The 22031-nt window shown below is 44.5% G+C and overlaps 1 protein-coding gene, 3 non-coding genes and 1 gene segment (V, D, J or C); all 5 read left to right on the forward strand.

Annotated features, from left to right (window-relative positions):
• The first annotated feature begins 7699 nt into the window (after nt 1-7699).
• On the forward strand, nt 7700-8153 carry LOC102688360 (immunoglobulin heavy variable 3-30-3-like). The segment is given in 2 exon segments: nt 7700-7745; nt 7840-8153. Coding segments are annotated over 2 exon segments (360 nt in total).
• A 2333-nt stretch (nt 8154-10486) lies between these two features.
• Nucleotides 10487-10558, forward strand: trnap-ugg (transfer RNA proline (anticodon UGG)). Its single transcript has one exon. It is a non-coding gene; the product is annotated as a tRNA-Pro (tRNA).
• Nucleotides 10559-11806: 1248 nt separating this feature from the next.
• Nucleotides 11807-11878, forward strand: trnap-ugg (transfer RNA proline (anticodon UGG)). The gene has a single exon. It is a non-coding gene; the product is annotated as a tRNA-Pro (tRNA).
• A 567-nt stretch (nt 11879-12445) lies between these two features.
• Nucleotides 12446-12517, forward strand: trnap-cgg (transfer RNA proline (anticodon CGG)). The gene has a single exon. It is a non-coding gene; the product is annotated as a tRNA-Pro (tRNA).
• A 2720-nt stretch (nt 12518-15237) lies between these two features.
• Nucleotides 15238-21676, forward strand: LOC138238296 (zona pellucida sperm-binding protein 4-like). The gene is made up of 15 exons (XM_069188481.1): nt 15238-15619; nt 16047-16166; nt 16916-17034; nt 17154-17355; nt 17699-17817; nt 19491-19590; nt 19663-19785; nt 19868-20040; nt 20171-20268; nt 20349-20476; nt 20643-20823; nt 20911-21052; nt 21132-21207; nt 21318-21406; nt 21585-21676. The coding sequence occupies exons 1-14, from the start codon at nt 15256-15258 to the stop codon at nt 21401-21403; spliced, it is 2031 nt and encodes a 676-aa protein (XP_069044582.1). The 5' UTR covers nt 15238-15255; the 3' UTR covers nt 21404-21406; nt 21585-21676.
• Nucleotides 21677-22031: the final 355 nt, after the last annotated feature.

Consider the following 22031-nt stretch of genomic DNA (forward strand, 5'->3'; position numbering starts at 1 on the left):
GTTTCGGCCGTGGAGCCTTCTTCAGGTGTTCTTCTTCACCTGAAGAAGGCTCCACGGCCGAAACGTTGTGTTCTCTTTCTTCTTTTTTTCAGCATGGAATAAACCTATTACTTGTTCCTATCTAATATATATGTAATTAAAGTATTGTTCCTAACCCTCGTGTTTTGTTGAGATTCCCTTTACTTCCTCATTGTTTGGGGTCCCAGAGACCCCCAGTGCTCTATGTGTAAAAATAATAATAATAATTTCGATTATTTTTCCCTTTTCCCTTCAAACATTTTTTCTTTCTTCTGACCTAATTAAAACCCAGTAGACAGAAAATGATTGAAGCCTTAACCCACCCTTTTGCCACAAAGTAGGCGTGCACATTTCAAAAAGGTGATGAAGTCTATAAATGACCAGAAAAGATTATTATTACACCAAATAATGAAATATTTAATGGCTTATATGTTATGTGGGCCATACATGAACAAATATATATTTCATTTGTTTGCCAAAAAGAAAAAATCACAGAAAAGTTTTCCAGGATAGTAACTGTCACAACCGCCAGCCAGCAGAGACCAATTCTAATCAAAGATCTAATCAGCACCAGCAGCGGGTTATTATTAACAAACACCGCGGCATGATTTAACCCACCTGCACACACTCTACCGTGCAGCACGCCGTGCTATTTATACCATCCTCACCTGCTTCCCGTTGCTCGGTATTGAGTCTACTCCTTGAGAGCTCTACCTGGTGTTTTTCCCCCGCACCTCGTTTATTCTGGATTCTGGACTCCCCTTCTGCCTTTACGACTTTGGACCTCTTGTCTCGGACGGTTTGCCTCCTGTGTTCTCTCCAGATTACGATTTACCCCTCCGGATGACGACTTACCCCTTTCGACCACGACCACGACCACGACCTTGCCTCTTGCTTCGGATTGTTCGCTTCTATCGTTCTTCCTGGTTACTGATACACCCTTTTCCTTTGGACCACGTACTCGCCTATCGTATTGAATTGTTCGCCTGCCTTGTCAACTACTCACTCCTGCGTCTGCACAGGATCCTCGTATCTATCCACCAGGGATTCCTAACAGTAACGCTATTTATGTTTGGGGTCAATTTGATGCCAGAGAGAACTCACTGTTAAAAAAGGCAACTAAATAAATCCAAATAGACAACTGATCTGTCTAAGGACTTGTCCAACAGGCAAACTAACTATGTACAAATTTGTATTATATAATACCCCCCCACCCCCCACCCCACCATCCCTCTGGTCAACAAGACTGCCAGGCACCAACCACTGTTCCCTAGAACCCAGGCATAAAACTCTACCAAAAGGTCCCTAGCCCTACAAGATGCTAAGGCAAACTAACTATGTACAAATGTACAATATATACACATCCCCAGGCCAACAGGACTGCCAGACACAGACCCCTTTTCCCTGGAACCCAGTCACAAGATGCTTCCAAAAAGTCCCTCGCCCTGCAAGACACGAAGGCTGGAGGGGAGGAGGCAAAAATGAAGCAAGACCCTACTTCAAGCAAGACGTGCTGTCGGTTTGTGTGTGTCACGATCGTCATCCCTCCTCTAGAGGGTGCTCCAACCCTTTTGTGTTAAGTTCATTATCGCATTCACCTGGCCCCTTGTTCTGTTCTTTATTTAAACCCGGTGCTCCGGAAGCTCGGGGCACTGCATTGGAAGACGGACGCCCGGAGGCCCGCCTAGCATCAAGTCGCCCTACAGCATAGGCCTCCAATCGGCATCCTGACCCTGCTGCGTCCGGGGTTCGAAGCGCCTGTCCTCGTCTCTCCATTTTAATCTCCTTGTTCCAAGTCCCTGTTCCTGTTTTTAATTGCTCTGTCTTGGCTGGATTCCCGGGTTTTGGATTTTGGTCTGCGTTCCAGATATTCTACATTGGACTTCTTTCTGGACTTGTTTGTCTGAGTTTCCCCCTTGCACTTGGATTCACTGTCGGCACCGTCCTCCGCTCGTCATCCCTTCCATTCCTGACTGTGTTTTCCCCGTAGCCCTTTTCCAGTCACTTCCAGGTTATACCGTCTGCACAGGGTCCTAAACTATGCATCGTTACAGCGTGTGTGCCCTACATATACTCGTGACATTTCGTACACGTTGTGCAAGTCTTGGAGTCATTTCTTTCTGTGCAGACCTGGCACCTGCCACGTTTCCTAGCTGCTGCTGGAGTGCTGGGGGGTTCGGGCTGATTTTGAATCTCCCTCACAGTGGATGCAGCTGGACGTGATCTGGGAAGGCGCTCCCTCCTCTCTATATGAGGCTTCACCAGGGCATGACCTAGCCGCTCCAAGAACACTCTCCTCCGGTTCAGTTTGCAACTGTACCAATCATTGTTGATTTCATTTCAAATGGCAAAAGCATTGTAAGTGCTAACATCAATGATGTTAAAAACTATGACCAAGGGCCGGTGGGCAGTCTCTCACCGGCTGCTATGTGTGGCAATGACTTGATACAAGCTGTCTACCCCACCTTTGGTTTCATTGTAGTCTAAAACCATTTCAGAGCTACTGGTGGGGGGGTTTTGCAAAGATTTGTGTTTGTGTGCATGCACATTTATCTGTGCACGTGAGCCAGTGTGTGTGTGTACAGATTTATTTGGGAGGGGTTGTATTGAACCAACTGTACCCTCAACACCAATTAGAGAATCAAAGCATATGAAAATTCCACTGCATTTAATCATGTTTTATAGCTGGGGTCTCTGAGACCCCAAACAGAACGTATATAGAATTTTACATAGAGGACTTGTGAAACATGTCATCAAGTCAAAATCATGTTCTCATAAAATTAGGAAAAGCCATGAAGTATCAAGCTGATAAAACAACGTTTGTATACTCAAAAGGATGTTTTCTGAGTTGTTAAAGACAGTCTGGGGTCTCCAGGACCCCAACAGAACAGAAGGGTTAATTGTCATTGCATGTCACAGTCCTAGTAGTTCTGGACTGAAGTGTCTCTACAGACCACGGTATCAACCAGCAACAATGGCCCTTCAACTCCACTGACTGTTGTATTAATCAAAGTGCTCCAGCAGGGGGCAGCTGCCACATGGAAATGTCTGAGGATACAGATTTCATGATCAGCTATGGCTTTACTGACTGTCAAACTCAGGAGACCGAAGCCAACTGCTCTATCAACCTGCCCAAGCCAAACAGACAATTTAATTCAGTTGATGACTGAAAATAAGTTATTACTTCATGTACTACAATAAAATAAGTATTTAAGAAACCATGCATACACAGACCAAAACCTAAATATTTATTAATATTTATAATAGTCATAACTTGGCTTTGTCCATCATGAAAACAGCAGGGCCTTTCATTGACTGATTTGTAGAAATACTGTAGGAGAGATGTTGTTTATTCATTGGTGTCAGTGGAGAAGTGACTGGACTGACCTGTACAAATTAAATATCCAGGACAAAGTAACTGTCACTCTCTACATCACTGAAGTTTATCACTCAGGTATGAAAGAAACAAAGTGATTCAATGATCTTTAAGAAAACAGGTCTCCTTCCCTAGTGTGTGATTTAAGCTGTGTGTCAAAGTGCCCATCCCATAAGGAGGAGTCCATGCAAACTCAGAGGGCTTCCTGCCTCATTTATCTCACTGCACTGGAGGACAAACAGCTGAGAGTGTTGACTGGACTTAAGTGTCTCTACAGATCACAGTCTCAACCAGCGACATGGCTTTTCTGACTGCAATACTCATAGCAAGCATGTATTTAACAGGTCAGAATTTTCACAAATGGTAGAAAGGATAGCAGTTTCTGCTAAGTTTTATAAAAGTCAAGCTAGTTTTTTCTTGCCACAGCTGTTCCTTTTTTATTCTCAGACACAAGTTAATATGAATTTACTATCCTGAACTAAACATCAAAGAAACATTTGGAATTACAGTTTGACTCTGGAAATTTCTAATGTGAATAAAGAAGTTTATACTAAAAAATTCCTTTGGCCAGACATCCCTGATGAGTTAAGCTATGTGCTGGCAAGACAGAGCAGGGCAGGATTGATTTGTGATCTGACGTAGGGTTTCCTGGTGCTTGGTGGGCCTCGTGACATCCTTACCCTAATGATGAGCCCCAAGGACTGGAGGAGCTTCTCTTTCCAGCAAGGAATAAACCTTTTCTTGTTCCTTTGCAGTCTACGCATGCTGACACAGCTACCTACTTGAAGATATTACCTCTGATTTGTCTCTTTCCAGGTGTCCAGTCTGACATTGTTCTGACCCAGTCCAGTCTTTGGGTTAAAAAGCCTGGAGAGTCTGTCAAACTGTCTTGTCAGGGATCTGGACAAGACAAGGATGGAGATATCAATACTGTTTATTATGTGAACTTGATCCAACAGATTCCTAGGACTGGACTGGTTAGGTGACATCAGTAATACTGTTGGAAGCACAGATTATATCCCATGTGCTTAGGACTAATCACCATCTCCAGAGACAATTCCAAAGATAGAGTGCATTTATAGAGAAAAGACAGAAGACACTGCAGTGTATTACTGTGCTATAGAGGCAGTAAAAGATGTTGATATACTGCTTGTACCAAAACTATTACTACAGTGTTCTAAGGTAGAATTTGAACAGTGTTAAGTTGAACTGATTCCAAAATTTTGTTTTGAAGGATTGTCCCATTGACAATGAATGTGAAGATGTAGATGTTACCCTTTGGGACATTGAAACAGTCATTTTAGTGTCCAAGAACATCACATATGCCAGTATGCAGATATTAACTGTTTTTTTTCTGATTTGTCTTAGAGGGTCTTTCTCATTTAGCAATATTTAAAGTGAAAGTTTTATCAATTAAGTTCAAATTTCAATACACTTCTCTCCATTCAAACTAGATTTTTAAAGATGTTTCCAAACAAGCAAGCGTACTCTGAGTGTGAACTGCTGCATTCCTGGCTACAGTGACTGTAGGCTTTGCTCTGCTTGTTGAAAGCAGTAATGCACATTAGTCAGTAGGGGGTACTGTGAGACAATGTAGTATATCTTTGTCAAATACATACATAATCACAGATACACAGAGAAATTAGAAATTCTTATTAACTTCCTTCACATGAAATTCAAGTCCTGTTCAGATGAGGATGGCAATTTTAAACACATTATAAAAACATAATAATAGATAATACTTCTTTTTATAATTTTATCCAGTGTCTCCTATATATTTGTCAATGACTCAAATTAAAAATCCAAGTTTTATAACCAACACCTTTAACCTTGTGATATACTCATGATTTAAAATTGAATGAATGAATCCAAAATATTTTTACTGAAAGAAATGCAATAAATCCTTCTTACATTACCACCCTGGGAATGAATAAAGTATTTTATTTTATAGTATAGTATTTGAGTTGAGTTGAACTGAATTGAATCAAATCAAGTTGAATCAAATTGAATCTAACTGAAATGGATCGAATCAAATCAACACTGTAAGAAAATCATCATATGCAATGAACAATATACAGCATTTACAAACCACTCTGATCCTCAGAGAGTCTGAACCTTCTTTGTCTATTTAAATTACTGACATACCAGAAGCAGCTGTATAAACTGTGCACAAATACACACAACAATACAGCATATTTCTATAAATATTTTGTCCTAGATGTTTATGCAAATCTACCAGTTCCTCTTGTTATTTAACCCTCTGACACAAGAGCCACACAAGAGAAGGAAGACAGCTAACACCGAAGTTCTCTTTCTTTGCATTGCTAACAGGTCACAATGCAGACATTGAGCTTTTTCCTCATGATAGTGTTGTGTTTGTCAGGTGAGTATCTGCTCGCAAGTAGAAAGACAGCCACTCCAGCAACAACCAGCAACTGTCTGACTTTGTTTTCTGTTTCCAGGTGTCCGATCTGACATTGTTCTGACCCAGTCAGATCCTCAGGTTAAAAAGCCAGGAGAGACTCACTGTCCTGTCAGGGCTCTGGGCAGGATGATGATGGAGATACGATTACCGATAAAACTTTGAGCTGGATCCGACAGCCTTCTGGGAAAGGACTGGAATGGTTGGCCTACATCAACTATGATGGTGATAGTACAATGTATGCTCAGTCTGTACAGGGACGATTCACCATCTCCAGAGACAATTCCAAAAGTACACTGTACTTACAGATGGGGAGCTTAAAGACTGAAGACTCTGCAGTGTATTACTGTGCTACAGACACAGTGATCAAGTCCAGTGAACAGATTGTCCAAAAACCACATACTGTACTGAATTCAAGGAACTACATGAAGTGATTATACTAGGGTGACTATGCAGTTTGTCTATTTCAGTATTTCTCTTTCATAATGATAATAAAAGCATCACATATAGAGATCTTTAAATATTTGGGTCCCAAAATCACATCAAATAAAGTTTTGATCCTCCGTGAACATCGTATACAACCTTTGCAATTGATGTTTAACTGTGCTCCCAAAGTATTCAAATGGTTGCAGGCCAAACTTATCCCAGTCTTCAGCAGGTTGGTTTCTAATTAAGGTCACGAACAGGGCCAAAGGAATTTGGGACTTCATTACAGGTTCCAATTGATTCCACTGATTTTTAATAACTTTGATAGCTGAGGATTGTTCACCCTACAAAATAAATAATGAGGTATTTAATTGAATTAGGATATGGAACATGAAAAGTCCATGACATGGGAAGTAGAGATTCAAATTCATTAGTGACACCAATAATTACTCCTAATTCGAGAATTTACTGTCAGTTTTGAACGGTTGCTACTGAGTCTATAACAGCTATAATAGAACTGATTCCTTATTTGAGTATTTGAGTTAATCAACGAAAAAACAACAAAACTATATGTGAATATATATGAATTTCTGAAAAAAAATCTGAAAAAAAATGTATAGGCTATCCTATTGCGTAATGTCTTCACACATTTTCACATGATGACCCTGTAATCAACATTCTCCAGCGACATCTAGAAATATGTTTTGTATTTTTACTTATTAAATTGTTAATAGAGATATCAATAAAATAAAATATTTAGACAAATCTATGTTTTTTAAGATGCAACATTCTAAGGTGTAAAAGAATTTATATAAGAAACCATACAGGATGTGTTGTGTAAAGCAATCAGTGTAAAATATTTCATTATGCTTTTCTATCAGGTATTAAACATTGAGATTCTTTCAAATGATGAAACGTGGAAAAGCAATCTGAAAAACATATCGCTTGTCACTGTGGGGAAGAAGTTCTTTCTAAAGGGAAATTGGTTCTGCAAATTGCAGAAAAGCCAGGTTTCATCTGGACTTGCAGTGCTCTGGTTCAGTATTGTCCTCCATTCCGATAATGTGCAGATATTGACCGACGATACTAATATAAATGTAGTATACATGAGGAATATGGTACTGGCAAAACAACTGACAGAACTTGTTAAAAAAACAGATGTTAGAAAAAATCTGTAATAAAATTTCTGTGCAGAAAGATCTTACACATATACACCCACCCATTCATGTACACATATCCAAACTTATACATTAAAGTGAGACATCGTAGATCATGTCTCTATAGCTCTGAATGATTTTATGGAAGAGAAAAGAGCTGAGCTTCCTGTTTCTCAAACTTCATGCAAATCCCTCATGCAAAGTGAGAGGCAGAGGCGTATTAAACACAGATGAACAGGGGATCCCTGAGGAAACCTGTACTGTCTGTCCAGGGTTCACAGTCACAGTCCTGAGACAAACATGAGTCTCTCAGCAGGAGTATTACTGGTCTTGATGTTTGTGCAACGTGAGTGTTTCCTGTTGGCTTTGTTTAAGTCTGCTGTATATATTGTGTCTCTGATGTCTAGTAAGAGATTGTTTTGTGTTTCCTGGTTTTGCAGATGCCAGTTGTGATGTGGTCTTGACCCAGTCCAGCTCGGAGATCGGAAAGCCAGGACAGAGCCTGCGGCTGTCCTGTGCAGTCAGTGGATATTCCCTGACGGATAGCAGCTATGCAACGGGCTGGATTCGTCAGCCCTCTGGAAAGGGACTGGAGTGGCTGGCACTCATTTACTACAATGCTAACACAAGATACGCAGACTCCATCAAGGGCCGGTTCACAATCTCCAAGTCTGGCAGCTCAGTCTACCTGCAGATGAACAGCCTGCAGTCTGACGACACAGCTGTGTATTACTGTGCCCGAGGACCACAGTGAGGAAGTTCCCTTCACTGCCTGTACAATAACTGTCACTGTTTACGAATACGCAGTAGTTACAAGACGTCACATACTCTAAGAACCACATATAAATCTATATTTCTCCTGCAATATCAAGAACTAGATTATTACTACAATTTTGCCCTTATTTACATTATACATTTCACCAATAACATGCAACAGTTTTACAAGAGCCAGAATTTTGAGCCGTATTTAATGGTACAAAGACAACAATTTATATTTCTCCAGCAATATCAATCGGCTCAGCACAGCAAATACATGTTTATAGATGCCCCCAAAAATCAGAAATTCTCTGGAAGTTTTAATGTTCACATTAGGATCTGAAAAGGTTCCTTTACAAGCTGTTTCAATTTAGGGCCTGACCTAAAAAATCCAAGATCAACTCTATCTTGTGACGTGATCATGGGTTAACGTTAAATACATTTTAACAAATACTCTACATCTCATCCATTAACCCCTTATCCACTGGGAAGCTCTATGAGAGAATTTGGAGGTATACTGTAGTTTGATTGTAACACATTATATGATCATGCAAACTCCAATTACTGGTTATTAATTACTTCAAATGCTAAATTCTTCCATAAGCAATGTATTTTCCAAAGTGTTATGCTAATGATTTAAAGATCAATTTACTCATTTTACAGATATTCAAAGATATCAAATAAATATTCCTCTTTATCAAATCACAACTTGTGCACACGCCTCTCAATTTATCTTATAGGGGACAACAGTAGGGAGTGAATTAGAAGGCACTCAAATATGTCAAATGTACCGACCTGTGATCTCTTTAAGAATTTTAAATTTCCAACATGCAAAAACAAACTTTATAAATAGAGCCCAGACAGACAGTTCAAATTAGCATCAGGGGTCACTGCATCTTTAAATCTCCTCTCCTAGAGGTTTATGCCAATCTACCTGTTCCTCTTGATATCTAACCCTCTGACATAACAGCCACACAAGGGAAGAGAGACAGTTCACGCTGAAGTTCTCTTTCTGTGTCATTGCTAACAGGTGACAATGCAGACATTAAGCCTTTTCCTCATGATAGTCCTGTGTTTGATAAGTGAGTATTTTAATTACGTGTGAGAAATGCAGCTGCAGTAAAGTAGATAGAGTGTCACTCCAGCAACAATCAGTAACTTTATGACTTTGTTTTCTGTTTCCAGGTGTCCATTCTGACATGTTAATGACCCAGTCAGTTCCTCAGGTTAAGAAGCCAGGAGAGTCTTTCATACTGTCTTGTCAGGTCTTTCCTCCAGATGAGGATGGTAATACCATCCATCCTTGTATCTGGGTCCAACAGACTCCTGAGAAAGGTCTGGAATGATTGGCCTACATTGATTATGGTGGTGATAGAACTGTCACGGACGTCCAAAGGGACTAACCGTGGGGAGCAGGAGAGCGGAAAAAGACCCATATGCGTAGCGGCGGAACGGGAAAAAGGCCCGGGCTCAATAGTGCAAAGAGTTCAGGAGTGCCGTATAGAAACCAATGCCCTCAGGTAGCGGACGTGGGGTGACCTGGTGCTAGGCGGGTCTCAGGACATCGAACGTCAATCCTGAGCCCTGGCAGAGTGCAAGACCCGGAAATATATAGCCCAAGGGAAAGAGAGGGACAGGAAGGACAGCAGACTGGAAACTAGGGACAGGACAGAGAAGGAGCGCCCTCTGGCTACAGAGGGCGTGACAAGAACAAGCTATGCCCAGTCTGTTGAAAGAAGATTCACCATCCTCAGAGATTATCCCAACAATACAGTTTGTCTACAGATGAGCAGCCTGAAGATAGAAGACTCTCTGTGTAATACTGTGCAGCAGACACACTGATCAAGTTCAGCAAACAGATGATGCAAAAACGACAGAAGTAATACATTTAGGGAAATCCATAAACTTTTTAAGCCATGGGTTACTAGGCATTACATCCGTTCTTCTTTGCTTTGACATCACTTGAGCTGAAATGCAAAAAAAGTCACGACACCCGCTCTTCCAGCACTTGGTTCAGGCCCCTCGCTTAAAGTTACGGCGGGCTGTCCTAGAGAGAAGTCGGCGGAGCACGGAGATTTTTCACGAGAAGAAACAGAATTCCACAGTGAAACGATTGCAAGTACTGTACATTACGACATTAAGATGTCTTCTTCCTTTTGAGATTTAAACCACTTTGGGGGGAAATATCATTACGCTGAAGAGTGCGAAATGGGTCGCAAATGTGAATAAATGAAGGCGACTTCCATCCTTTGGAAAACCGTTCACATCTGTCCCTCTCTCCTTTTTTTTTACAACGAGTACTGGCAAACAGCCAGCACCCCCTCCGGGAATGGCTCGTTGGTCTAGGGGTATGATTCTCGCTTTGGGTGCGAGAGGTCCCGGGTTCAAATCCCAGACGAGCCCGTTTTGTGCTCTGACTCGTGCGTAAGAGAGAGGCTTTCCCACTTGTGCTCTGCCCACGCAAAGCGAACTGCTTCACCGCCGTTCTCGCGTTGCAAGACGCCAGGAAGGCAGGCATTTTACCCGTCCATCCTTGCTTTAACAACACTTGAGCGGATGTCATACAATTCAAAGACAATGTATTAAAGGGTTCAGAGCAGAAGAAAAAAACTACAAAGGAAAAACTAACGACCCACGCAAACAAAAGAAAATAATAGGGACTAAACAAAAGCAACAAACTTGACTGTAACACCCCGGACACAGATGAAGATTCCCTCCTTCCAAAGTTGTGGCAAAAGACCGCGTCCCACTCTGTTGCCCGGGCTGCACGACAGCTGCTGCTCACAGGAGCTGTCCCAGCACGCATCAGCACGGGGGCTTTCACCTGCTCCGTTTCCGACCTGGGTTGGTACACCCCTCTTTAGACAACCTGGTGAGCCCAAGCTCCCCCGGGACCACCATATTGGTGCCGAAGACGCTGCGGACCCCCGATCAACACAGCCCACTGCTGTGCAGAACTCCCGAGCGCAAGCGGTCCCTCGGTCTCAGCCTCCCGGCAGCTTGGATTACAGGCGTGCGCCACCACGCCCGACGAAAAGCAGCCTCGCTCTTTTTCTCATCTTCGTGTGCTGTGAGCAAAGTCCAGGGGACAGCTCGGTGTTTGAAATGCTAGGATCTCAGGCTGGCAGGTGGCTGCCCCGAAAAATGCGGAAAAAACTGCTGAAAAATGCTTCGTCCTGTCCTGTTGTCGAGCTCGTCCAAAAAGCACCAGCTGGCGGTATTGCTCTCGTAGACTTTCTAGAACGCACGCATTACATCCGTTCTTCTTTGCTTTGACATCACTTGAGCTGAAATGCAAAAAAAGTCACGACACCCGCTCTTCCAGCACTTGGTTCAGGCCCCTCGCTTAAAGTTACGGCGGGCTGTCCTAGAGAGAAGTCGGCGGAGCACGGAGATTTTTCACGAGAAGAAACAGAATTCCACAGTGAAACGATTGCAAGTACTGTACATTACGACATTAAGTTGTCTTCTTCCTTTTGAGATTTAAACCACTTTTGGGGGAAATATCATTACGCTGAAGAGTGCGAAATGGGTCGCAAATGTGAATATATGAAGGCGACTTTCATCCTTTGGAAAACCGTTCACATCTGTCCCTCTCTCCTTTTTTTTTACAACGAGTACTGGCAAACAGCCAGCACCCCCTCTGCGAATGGCTCGTTGGTCTAGGGGTATGATTCTCGCTTTGGGTGCGAGAGGTCCCGGGTTCAAATCCCGGACGAGCCCGTTTTGTGCACTGACTCGTGCGTAAGAGAGAGGCTTTCCCACTTGTGCTCTGCCCACGCAAAGCGAACTACTTCACCTCCGTTCTCGTGTTGCAGGACGCCAGGAAGGCAGGCATTTTACCCGTCCATCCTTGCTTTGACAACACTTGAGCGGATGTCATACAATTCAATGACAATGTATAAAAGTGTTCAGAGCAGAAGAAAAAAACTACAAAGGAAAAACTGACGACCCACGCAAACGAAAGAAAATAATAGAGACTAAACAAAAGCAACAAACTTGACTGTAACACCCCGGACACAGATGAAGATTCCCTCCTTCCAAAGTTGTGGCAAAAGACCGCGTCCCACTCTGTTGCCCGGGCTGCACGACAGCTGCTGCTCACAGGAGCTGTCCCAGCACGCATCAGCACGGGGGCTTTCACCTGCTCCGTTTCCGACCTGGGTTGGTACACCCCTCTTTAGACAACCTGGTGAGCCCAAGCATCCTTTGGAAAACCGTTCACATCTGTCCCTCTCTCCTTTTTTTTACAACGAGTACTGGCAAACAGCCAGTGCCCCCTCTGCGAATGGCTCGTTGGTCTAGGGGTATGATTCTCGCTTCGGGTGCGAGAGGTCCCGGGTTCAAATCCCGGACGAGCCCTTTTTGTGCTCTGACTCGTGCGTAAGAGAGAGGCTTTCCCACTTGTGCTCTGCAAGTGCTTCACCGCCGTTCTCGTGTTGCAAGACGCCAGGAAGGCAGATGTTTTAGATAGATACTTTATTGATCCCCTGAGGGAATTTGCAGTGCAACAGCAGCTTAACACAGACAACACAGCCACAGTGTAACGAATTATCTAATAATAGTACAATACATACAATACAATACAAGAGTTACTCACAGTCCGGACACACAAAGAACAGACTAGAACAGAACAGTACACAGAAAAATCGTATCACACATATGAATATAAATATAGATGTAAATATAGATATACATATAAATATAGATGTAAATGTATTGAACAGGTCCCTGGCATATATTGCACAAAAAACGGATGTAATCGGGAAAAGAAAAAGAAAGAGAACAGATGTAGCAGTAGATGCGTTCAGTCCAGAAACAGGTCACTGTCAATGTTGCCTCTGCCCAGACACACAGTGGATGCGTTGTACAGTCTTATGGCAGAAGGCAAGAATGACCTCCTGTAGCGCTCCCTGTCGCACCGTGGATGAATCAGTCTATTGCTGAACGTGCTCTTCATTTCTGCAAGCCTGTCATAGAGGGGATGGGAGATGTTGTCCATGATGGCCTCTAGTTTGGACACCATTCTCCTCTCAGCCACTACCTCCAAGGGGTCCAGGTCAGACCCAATGACAGAGCTTGCTCTCCTGATGAGCTTGTTCAGCCTTTTAGAATCCACTGCTCTAATCCCAGAGCCCCAGCACACCACTGCGTAGAAAATGGCACTCACTACCACCGACTGATAGAACATATGTAGCATCTTACTACACACATTGAAGGACCTGAGCCTCCTCAAGAAGTAAAGTCGGCTCTGTCCCTTCTTATAGATGGCTTCGATGTTCTTAGACCGTTCCAGTCTATCGTCGATGTGCACTCCCAGGTACTTGTACGAGTCCACCATCTCCACGCCATTCCCATGGATGTAGACAGGAGTAGGTTTGACCTTTTTCACTTGAGCTGAAATGCAAAAAAAGTCACGACACCCGCTCTTCCAGCACTTGGTTCAGGCCCCTCGCTTAAAGTTACGGCGGGCTGTCCTAGAGAGAAGTCGGCGGAGCACGGAGATTTTTCACGAGAAGAAACAGAATTCCACAGTGAAACGATTGCAAGTACTGTACATTACGACATTAAGATGTCTTCTTCCTTTTGAGATTTAAACCACTTTGGGGGGAAATATCATTACGCTGAAGAGTGCGAAATGGGTCGCAAATGTGAATATATGAAGGCGACTTTCATCCTTTGGAAAACCGTGTTCACATCTGTCCCTCTCTCCTTTTTTTTTACAACGAGTACTGGCAAACAGCCAGCCCCACGTGTGCGAATGGCTCGTTGGTGTCGGGAAACCAAACCGGTCTCATTCGTTAGTGCTGCGTCTGTGTCGTTGAAAGTAAATTCCCAGCTCATGTCTTTTTACCGAGATATAGCGCCTTGTTTTTCGGGTGATCACGTGACCGTGCACGGGGACTTTGACCTCCAGTAACCCCGTCTGCCGAGTTGGTGTATTTTGCACTTAATTCCAGTATCCTCTGTGCGTTTGTGTGAACAGGAAAATTACATTTGTCACCAATATCATACCCTAAATCAGAAGAGTTGCGGATGTAGCCTTAAAAGGCGAGCATTAGCAAGCGACTGCATGTTCTTAAAATGAGGCTTTAACTAGCACGTCTTCGTAACTGTGTCCTTTTAAAAAAATCTAAAGAAGTCATCGGTTTCTCATTGTGTCCTTTTTAAATCAGTATGCAAATCAAGGGCCGTTTAAAAGATTTTTTTAAAAGTTAGGATTAGTAACTTCCTGTATCACAAGACCACTGTTTTCGTACATTTCATTGTATTCGGCATACTGCACTACTTGGACATACTGTATTGCATACACCCTGGACACATCGCAGCTCTATTTATATTGAGTTTATTTTATTCCATTTCGTTTGCACTATTATCTACTATTATGTAACCTTATTTTGTAACTTGGATTTTGTGATTTTTAGCCCCGGTGAGCTCGCAGAAAAGACATTTCATTGCCAGCAACTACTGCTGCACGCTGTATTGTTGTGGAATTGATATATCAATTTTAAATAAACTCTGTCCGTAGTAGGAATACAATTGAACGGAAATTAACTTATTAAATGTTCCCGTTATGAACACACTTCTCACCTTGAACAACACTTGTTGTCATCTGCCTTCGCTTTCAAACTTCCTGCCTAATATCAGCTCGTGAGAATGTATTGTAGTACGGAGGTGTTTTCTGGCGTTTCAATTTGCTCAGGTCATCAACACAGCGGGATCTTCGAACACAGTGAAAGTTACCGCGATCTGCATTACAGCTATAATGTTAATATCATGAAGAATCATTGTGCAATTCGATCAACGGCATTTCATCACGATGTAATACGATTGTTTACAAGTTCTATTTTTATTGTCTCAGTTTAGACTGATGATACAAGAACAAGCTGATCACGCAGCGTATCCGGGCAGTCAAGCTGTGTCACGTGATTTCACTCTCAACACCGCGTCCGAAACCTCAGCGCGTGGAAATGTTCTGGACTTCCTTACCTGCTCCTGATTGGCCCACAGGACAGCCCGCGCCTCACTGTGCGTGTATATAAACCCCAGCGGCAAGAGCGATAGCTATTCCTGCTCTTGAAGTGTTTTTGTATGAAAAAATGGGGAGACGAGTGGTTGTGATGGATTTCCTTTTGCCTGGATTGTTAGCATGGCTCTGTGTTGCAGTGGCCCAAGCCCAGCTCAAGGGTCCAGGTGCTGTTTTTGGTGAAGAGGAAGAGTATGATGGTTTTGAGCCCAATGTGGGTAGTCCTGTATTCCGGGAGACCCCACCAGATGGATATGATAGTTATTCTGCTGGAGAGATGAGAGGGGTACTAAATGGGGAAGAGCAGGACTTGATGGAAATGGACTCTGATGCTGAGGGGGAAGACCTGGATAAGGACTCTGGTGCTGATGTGCAGAGAGATGTGGCAGCAGTGACAACTGGTCCCTCTGAAGCAGATCCTCCCTCCTCTGACCCTGGTAGGGAGTTTCTGCAAGTCTGTGGACTGAATACAACTGCATGGTAGTAAAGTAGCTCTGCTGTATTTCCTCTAAAAGGAATTTTGGGTGCATAGGAATGGTCATGACCATTCCTATCTGCATGCGTGCTTTGCATAGGGCTGCTTCTTCTTTCCTTTCAGTAGGTTACAGCAGAAATTCCTTCTGAAGTAACTTTCATCTAGAGTGAAGTGCATTCTTACAGATCTTCACGGGGAACAAGTAAATCTACTTTCTGTACTGAAGAGAACAATTTTGGCTGTGGAGCCTTCACCTGAAGATGGCTCCACAGCTGGAACTGTTTTTCTTTTCTCTTCAGCATGGAATAAACCTTTACTTGTTCCTTTGCTGATGCAGCTACCAACTTGAAGGTTTTGTGCCCAGTAACATTTCCTCTCTTTCCTCCCAGAGTCTCAGGGTGACCCTGAGCAGCAGCAATCCCACAGCCGCCCCCTGCTGTCCTGTGGCAAGAGCAGCATGATGCTCAAGTTCTCTGTGAGGAGGTTCAGCCGAGTCTACCTGCTGAAGGGTGAGGTTCTACCCTGCATGTACCTGCACTAGCCCTATACATGGACAGGTTGTGCCACCCTCTGTTCAGGAGATCAAAACCCGTTCATGTGCCATCTGAGCTGTAAACCAAAGGATTGTGCTGCAGTGGTATCCCCCAATGTAGCAGGACAGCCTCTCTAAACAATTGTCCCTGTACCTCAGTGGGTAAATGCACCCCCAGAATGCTCTGCTCGTCTTTGAACATTGCACCATTTCATGGGAATGGATAGGGAGATCTTGTTCCATACAGTGTATGGGGTAAAGACTTCTGTGACTTTCCTAATTCTATGAAGTCTACAGTGTCTCCAAATGAATGTGCTTTTTTGCTCTATGGATTGTATCTCCCTAAATGGGTATGTCTCTGCATGAGATGCTTGAAACCACAGGGGGGATGTTCTTACCTCGCAGAGCACAATGCTTATTTGAGTTGTTGTTGGGGGGGGGGGGGGTTTAAATGAAGATGCAGAGTGTGGACTATTGTGCCAAGCCTCCAGTTTCTATTGTAACCAAAGAGAACCTGCATGTATTCCAGTTCAGTACCCTTTGGTCAATTAAATTGAGAGAAGAGCAGGCAAGTGTGGAGGACCAGAATTAGGGGCATGATGCAGTAGATGTCCCTAGAAAGGGGAAGACCTCTTTCTTTTTTTTTTTTCTTGCTTTCTGGTGCTGTACAGAGCTGCTGTGAAAGCCCACTTACCTGTAAGCCTCTAACACTCCACCTTCTCCCAGGCAAAATGGCTCCTCTCTTGGTCACCAGTCTCCCAAAGCACTGTGGGCACAAGGTGTGGACCACCAGGAGCTGGCTGGTGCTGGTGGCTTCCTACAAAGGGTGTTACATCAGGACCTGGGTAAGGGGAAGTTCTGGGTTTGGACTCCCTGGGAGCTTGTGCGAGAGCAATAGTGCCCTAGTTGCTCCAAATGGCTCTACATCAGTGCTTTTAACCTGCAACCCTGTTCCCCACCACAGAGGAAGAACCAGCGGCAACACTACTCCCTGACCGTGAGATACTATGACAAACAGCAGAGGAAATGGGTGACTGGCACGGTGTCCTGCCATGTTCCAGTTGCCCCTCCACCCCCACCTCCCAGAGGCCTGACCATCTCCTGCAGTGAGGTGTGCATGACTGTGACCCTGCCTGCTGGCCCCCTGGAGGAGATCAAGGTTCAGAGTGAGTGACTGGGGAAGGAGTTTTACTGCTGGTCCCTGGTAAGGCAGAAGGCTGTTGCCTAGCAAGACTGCTGCTGCTTGTTGGCCACTAATGGAACAGGGGGCTTACATGGCATTTTGAACAGTTCCAGTACCCCCTAAATGTGCCTTGACATTATGGGTTGCAGCATTACACTGTGATGATTGCTGTTGGGGGGGGATTCCCTATGACGCAAGATGCACCTTAAAATAATAGTTGCCTCTATCCAATATGCCATAATGCATACATGGTATCCATTACTGATTGACAGGATTTCATATTGCAGGTACAAGAAGAAACTTGGTTTCTTGTGTACCCTGTACAGGTTCTTCTGGCAGCCTGGTGTCTGTGCTGGACACTCCATCCTGTGGATACTCTGTGACTGCAGGGCGGCACCTGAACACCCTGACCATCCTGTACACTGGCTGCCATGTCCGGCTTGTGGTGAGGCTGGGCTTGAGCTTTGTTTCCTGAGTATTATATACACTGGCCTGTACTATGAGCAATGAACATGCCTTCCATTTCCAATTCCACCATATGCCTGAAAGGAAGACCTTGTCTAAACGAATGGGTATTGGTCTAGAAGTTGGTTCAGATGACCAGGGTTAATTTGGCCTATCAAGTCCCCAAGAGTCGGACTAAATTTAGAGGGTAACTAGAAAGTGACTGTTGAGCTCAATGTGCACTCATCTTCTTAGATGACTAAAAGTAAGGCTAGTTTTAGTCATTCTAGTCAAGCAGCTTAACTTGTGTAGCTGTTAAAAAGCACAAGCCTTTGTGTAATCCCCAGAAAGGGCAGATCAAATGCAAGACGTATGAACCCTTTGCTTCAGATATCTTCCTAATCTATTTTGTGACACATGTATGGAATTTTGTCAAGTTTCATTCCATTAGAAATTTGAGGCTCCTGGCAATCCAGAGTTTGCTAATAACTGTAGTAGAATGACTGCTTGAGTTGCTTAAACCTATTAAAAGTGGGCAGGTAACATCTGCATTCTTTACCTCACTGGGCTAGTTTTTCTGATGAATAACTAGCCCTTTTGACACCACCATAGTTTAGGTGTTAATGACTTTGTGCTCTTAATGGTGTCAGGGCTGAGCTTCAGGTGTCGCAGCTCTTTTTCTTAAATGGGTGAATGCCAGCATGCTCTGTAAAATGTTGGTGCCGTGATCCTATTTCTCGCATAGCTTCACACCCAGCCACACAAGTATGTTGACCTCTTTTCTAATGGTTATTTCATGCTGTGTGCACTCCACTTCTCTGAGCATATTATCAACTTGGTTAATCACTTCAAGATGAACAAAAACTGCTTTTTTGATGGTCCCATTACCAAGCTGAAATGCAGCACGTGTGGCATGTTCGACCAATATTCACTTTAAGCGGAGCTTCTTGCACTGATCTCCGGTCAAGACAAAAGAGTAATACTTGAACTGTAAAACTGTTTATTCTTGCTTAGTCTTCTGGTTTAACTTGTAGACTAGCTACAGTGCATAAAATGGATGTTTTAATACAAGTCTCTGCATGCTGTGACTCGACAAGCACTTCAGTATCTTACAGGAGCCTTTCCTGCTTGGCTTGTCCTATATAAAATACTGCCAGGCTCCAGATTGCTTCCTTCCTGCTGAAAGCATGGAGTGCCACGAGCATTGCTTCCTTCTGTGCCTTTTCATCTTGTAAAAAGACCAAGGTGCTCTAGTTCTTAATGCACAGCAATACAGCGTGAAATGTCTCCAGTGTACACGCCTATCTAGGTACCACTTAATTAAGAAACCATAAGAATTCATGACATGAGGTGTGAACGGTGAACTTGATGTGCCAAGACATTTCAGAAGGAGTTTTGGGTGGAATAACCTGTCAGATGAGTGTGGATTCACTCCAAGATGCTCATTGTGGAATATTTTTGTGGGTATTTAGTCCTTAAAATAGGATGGGGAGGGGGGAATTAACACTGCAGCTCATTCACCTTCAGGGTGTGGGCTGTAAACATGACTTCCACTGTTCTACAGAATAGCCCTTCTGGTGGTAGTTCCTGGGTACTTTCAGATCTGGAAGTGGGGTTGGCTATCTGCAGATGTCACCAGCACAACTGTCTTATCCCTTTTTTTTCTTCTTGCAGGATCTTCACTACACTGTGAAGGTGGTGTACATTCCCAATGTTGGCCCAAGAGGGGAGATTGTGGTGTCCTGTCCCTATCGCCCCTACAAACCAAGGGAGGGTGAGTGTATAGGTTGGAGAGCTGGTAACTGGCTACATAACTGTGTTGATGGATCCAATCTGGTCTCTCCAGGATGTCAACTACCCAGGAGCCATCGGGTGCCCTGTGGTCCAGGGAGGATTTCTCCAGCCCACTGCCTGGCCAAGGGATGCTGTGTGGACCCAGGAACATCCTCTTGCTACTATCCACTGGAGGGTAGACCTCTCCTTACTGATCCAGTCCCAGGCACCTTCCTGACCAGCATAATGAAGATCCTGACATGTTCCTCTCTCCCCAGAGTGCACTGCTGACAAGCACTTTGTCTTTGCTGTCCCTCGGACCATCTCTGTACCCCCTGTGGATCCTGCCAGCCTGGTGATTGCTGGCAACGCATCCTGCACCCCTGTCATCTGTACCTCGGAGTTTGCCATCTTCAAATTCCCTGTCACTGGCTGTGGGACCCATGCTTTTGTGAGTACACTGATCCCTTTAAAATCAGTTCTCCCAGTCATTTATATAGGAGTATAGAATTGCTTTATTAGAAGTAGAAGGAACCTGCTCAAGAGGCAGTTTTTGGTTACTGACCTTGCTCTCTGCTCAGGTGGTAGGACAGACCACCATCTACTTGGCTGAGGTGGAGACACGGGCAAGACGCAATATGCAGAGCTATGGAGTCATTACCAGGGACAGCCCCTTCAGGTGAGCAGGATTTTGATCTAGATCTATTGTGCTGGCCAGCTTACCACATGGAGGAATATGGCTTGCCTCCTGCTCTGCAGGCTGTTGGTGGAGTGCCGCTATGCTGAGGGGAACCTGGCCAGCACAGGCTACCTGGTGAAGAGCCCCTACCTGCCTTCTGCTGTCCTGTCCCAGGGAGTGTTTGGGGTGCAGCTCCGGATCGCCACAGGTGAGCGGTTGATTATCAAATGGCTCCTCACGAGGGGAGTATTCAATGCGACATGGCTTGAGGGGGGTAAGAGAAATGACTGGCTATACTAGACTCCACAATGCCGTGGCTTTATGATCTGGCCACAGTATACAGCTCTACCCATACCTTCTCCATCTTCCTCTAGACGAGAGCTACTCCAGGTTCTACCCTCAGTACCACCGGCCTCTCCGGCTCCTGCTGGGGAACCCAGTCTACCTGGAGGTGCGACTGCTGAATGCTCCAGACCCCAACCTGGTGCTGCTGGTGCACTACTGCGTTGCCTACCCCCGCTCTGGCCAGGCTGTCTGGGTGCTGCTCTATGATGGGTGAGGGGCTACTGCGTGTGCAGCTCTAACCCTGGGCTGGTCAGTGGGTTGCAGGCAGGGTATTGATCATGGTGCCTCTCTCTGCAGCTGCCCCAACCCTCTGGACTACGGCCACACGTCCACCCTGCACATCCACTCCAAGCTGCCTCTGCCCAAGCACCACCGCCGCTTCCACATCCAGACCTTCCAGTTCCTGGACAGCACCTCCTACTCCTACATCAATGAGGAGGTGAGGCTTTTTGTGGTTGCAGACTCTATAGATCCCTGTAAAACAACCATGACAACTTGGCATGTAATCCCTCTTCCAGATCTACTTCATGTGCTCCACAGAGCTGTGCCTACCGTCTGAGCGGCAGTGTGTGGAGGGCTGCTTTGATGGCCGCAGTGAGTCTCTATTTAAGCTCTTCTCCGTGTGTTCCTTCTGTCCATACACATCTGATGCTTTGCAATAGTATCTTTACCTCGGGAGCCCACTATCTGATCTTCTCTTGCAGAAATCCCAGTGCTGGAGAACCCAGATGCTGACAGGCGCTGTGTCAGGACCCCCTGCCCAGGAAAGGATGAGGGCCCTAGGGACTGAGGGGTAGGTTGGTGGGGTATGAGTGTCACTAAATTGCTATGGGACCCCTTTGCATGGAGGTATTTTTTTGTTTTCAGGGCTTCCAAGGCCTGATTCCTTTCTGTAATTTCTCTCCCATTGTACTCCAGAAAATCCTGTCTTTTTCCTGCACTTAATGGGGCTTCAACCATTTTTTTTTCAGGTTCTTGTCTGCTGCTTCAGGGACCAGCAACATGTGTCTGAAGAGCTGGTTCTGTTGGAGGAAGTTGGTCCTAATAAAGATGTTGAAAGTGACCCAGTGTTCTGTGTGCCCTAACTAGAGAGGGGGATGGTTGGGCTCTTGGGCAAGTAAAATGGGTGCAATTATCCATGGTCATGTTGCTAACCTGTAAGGGTCTAATGGTGTCCTTTGCCACTGAATTGTAGTTCCTGCAGGACTGGGTCTCTGTTGGTCAACTGAGGTTACTGCCATGGTCTCTGCCAGTCTGCTTCCATCATGAAGTGTCAACCTGACTTGGAAGTTGTTGTGGGGGGGGTTATAATTCACTTGGGTAATAGGTTTTGCAATTTTGTTTTATATACTGTATGTAGCATTACTTTCTCAAGCTTCACATCAGCTGAGGTTTTAGACCAGTTGCGTTAGAGAATG

This window comes from Lepisosteus oculatus, chromosome 4 (genome assembly GCF_040954835.1).
Source record: "Lepisosteus oculatus isolate fLepOcu1 chromosome 4, fLepOcu1.hap2, whole genome shotgun sequence".
Taxonomy (NCBI): Eukaryota; Metazoa; Chordata; class Actinopteri; order Semionotiformes; family Lepisosteidae; genus Lepisosteus; species Lepisosteus oculatus.

Excerpts from the sequence above, each read along its gene's own strand:
- LOC138238296 (XM_069188481.1), top strand. The coding sequence starts at position 15,256 with ATGGGGAGACGAGTGGTTGTGATGGATTTCCTTTTGCCTGGATTGTTA. Across the intron at positions 19,591-19,662 it reads CCCCTACAAACCAAGGGAGG|GATGTCAACTACCCAGGAGC; the intron begins GTGAGTGTATAG and ends TGGTCTCTCCAG. Across the intron at positions 20,824-20,910 it reads TGGGTGCTGCTCTATGATGG|CTGCCCCAACCCTCTGGACT; the intron begins GTGAGGGGCTAC and ends CTCTCTCTGCAG.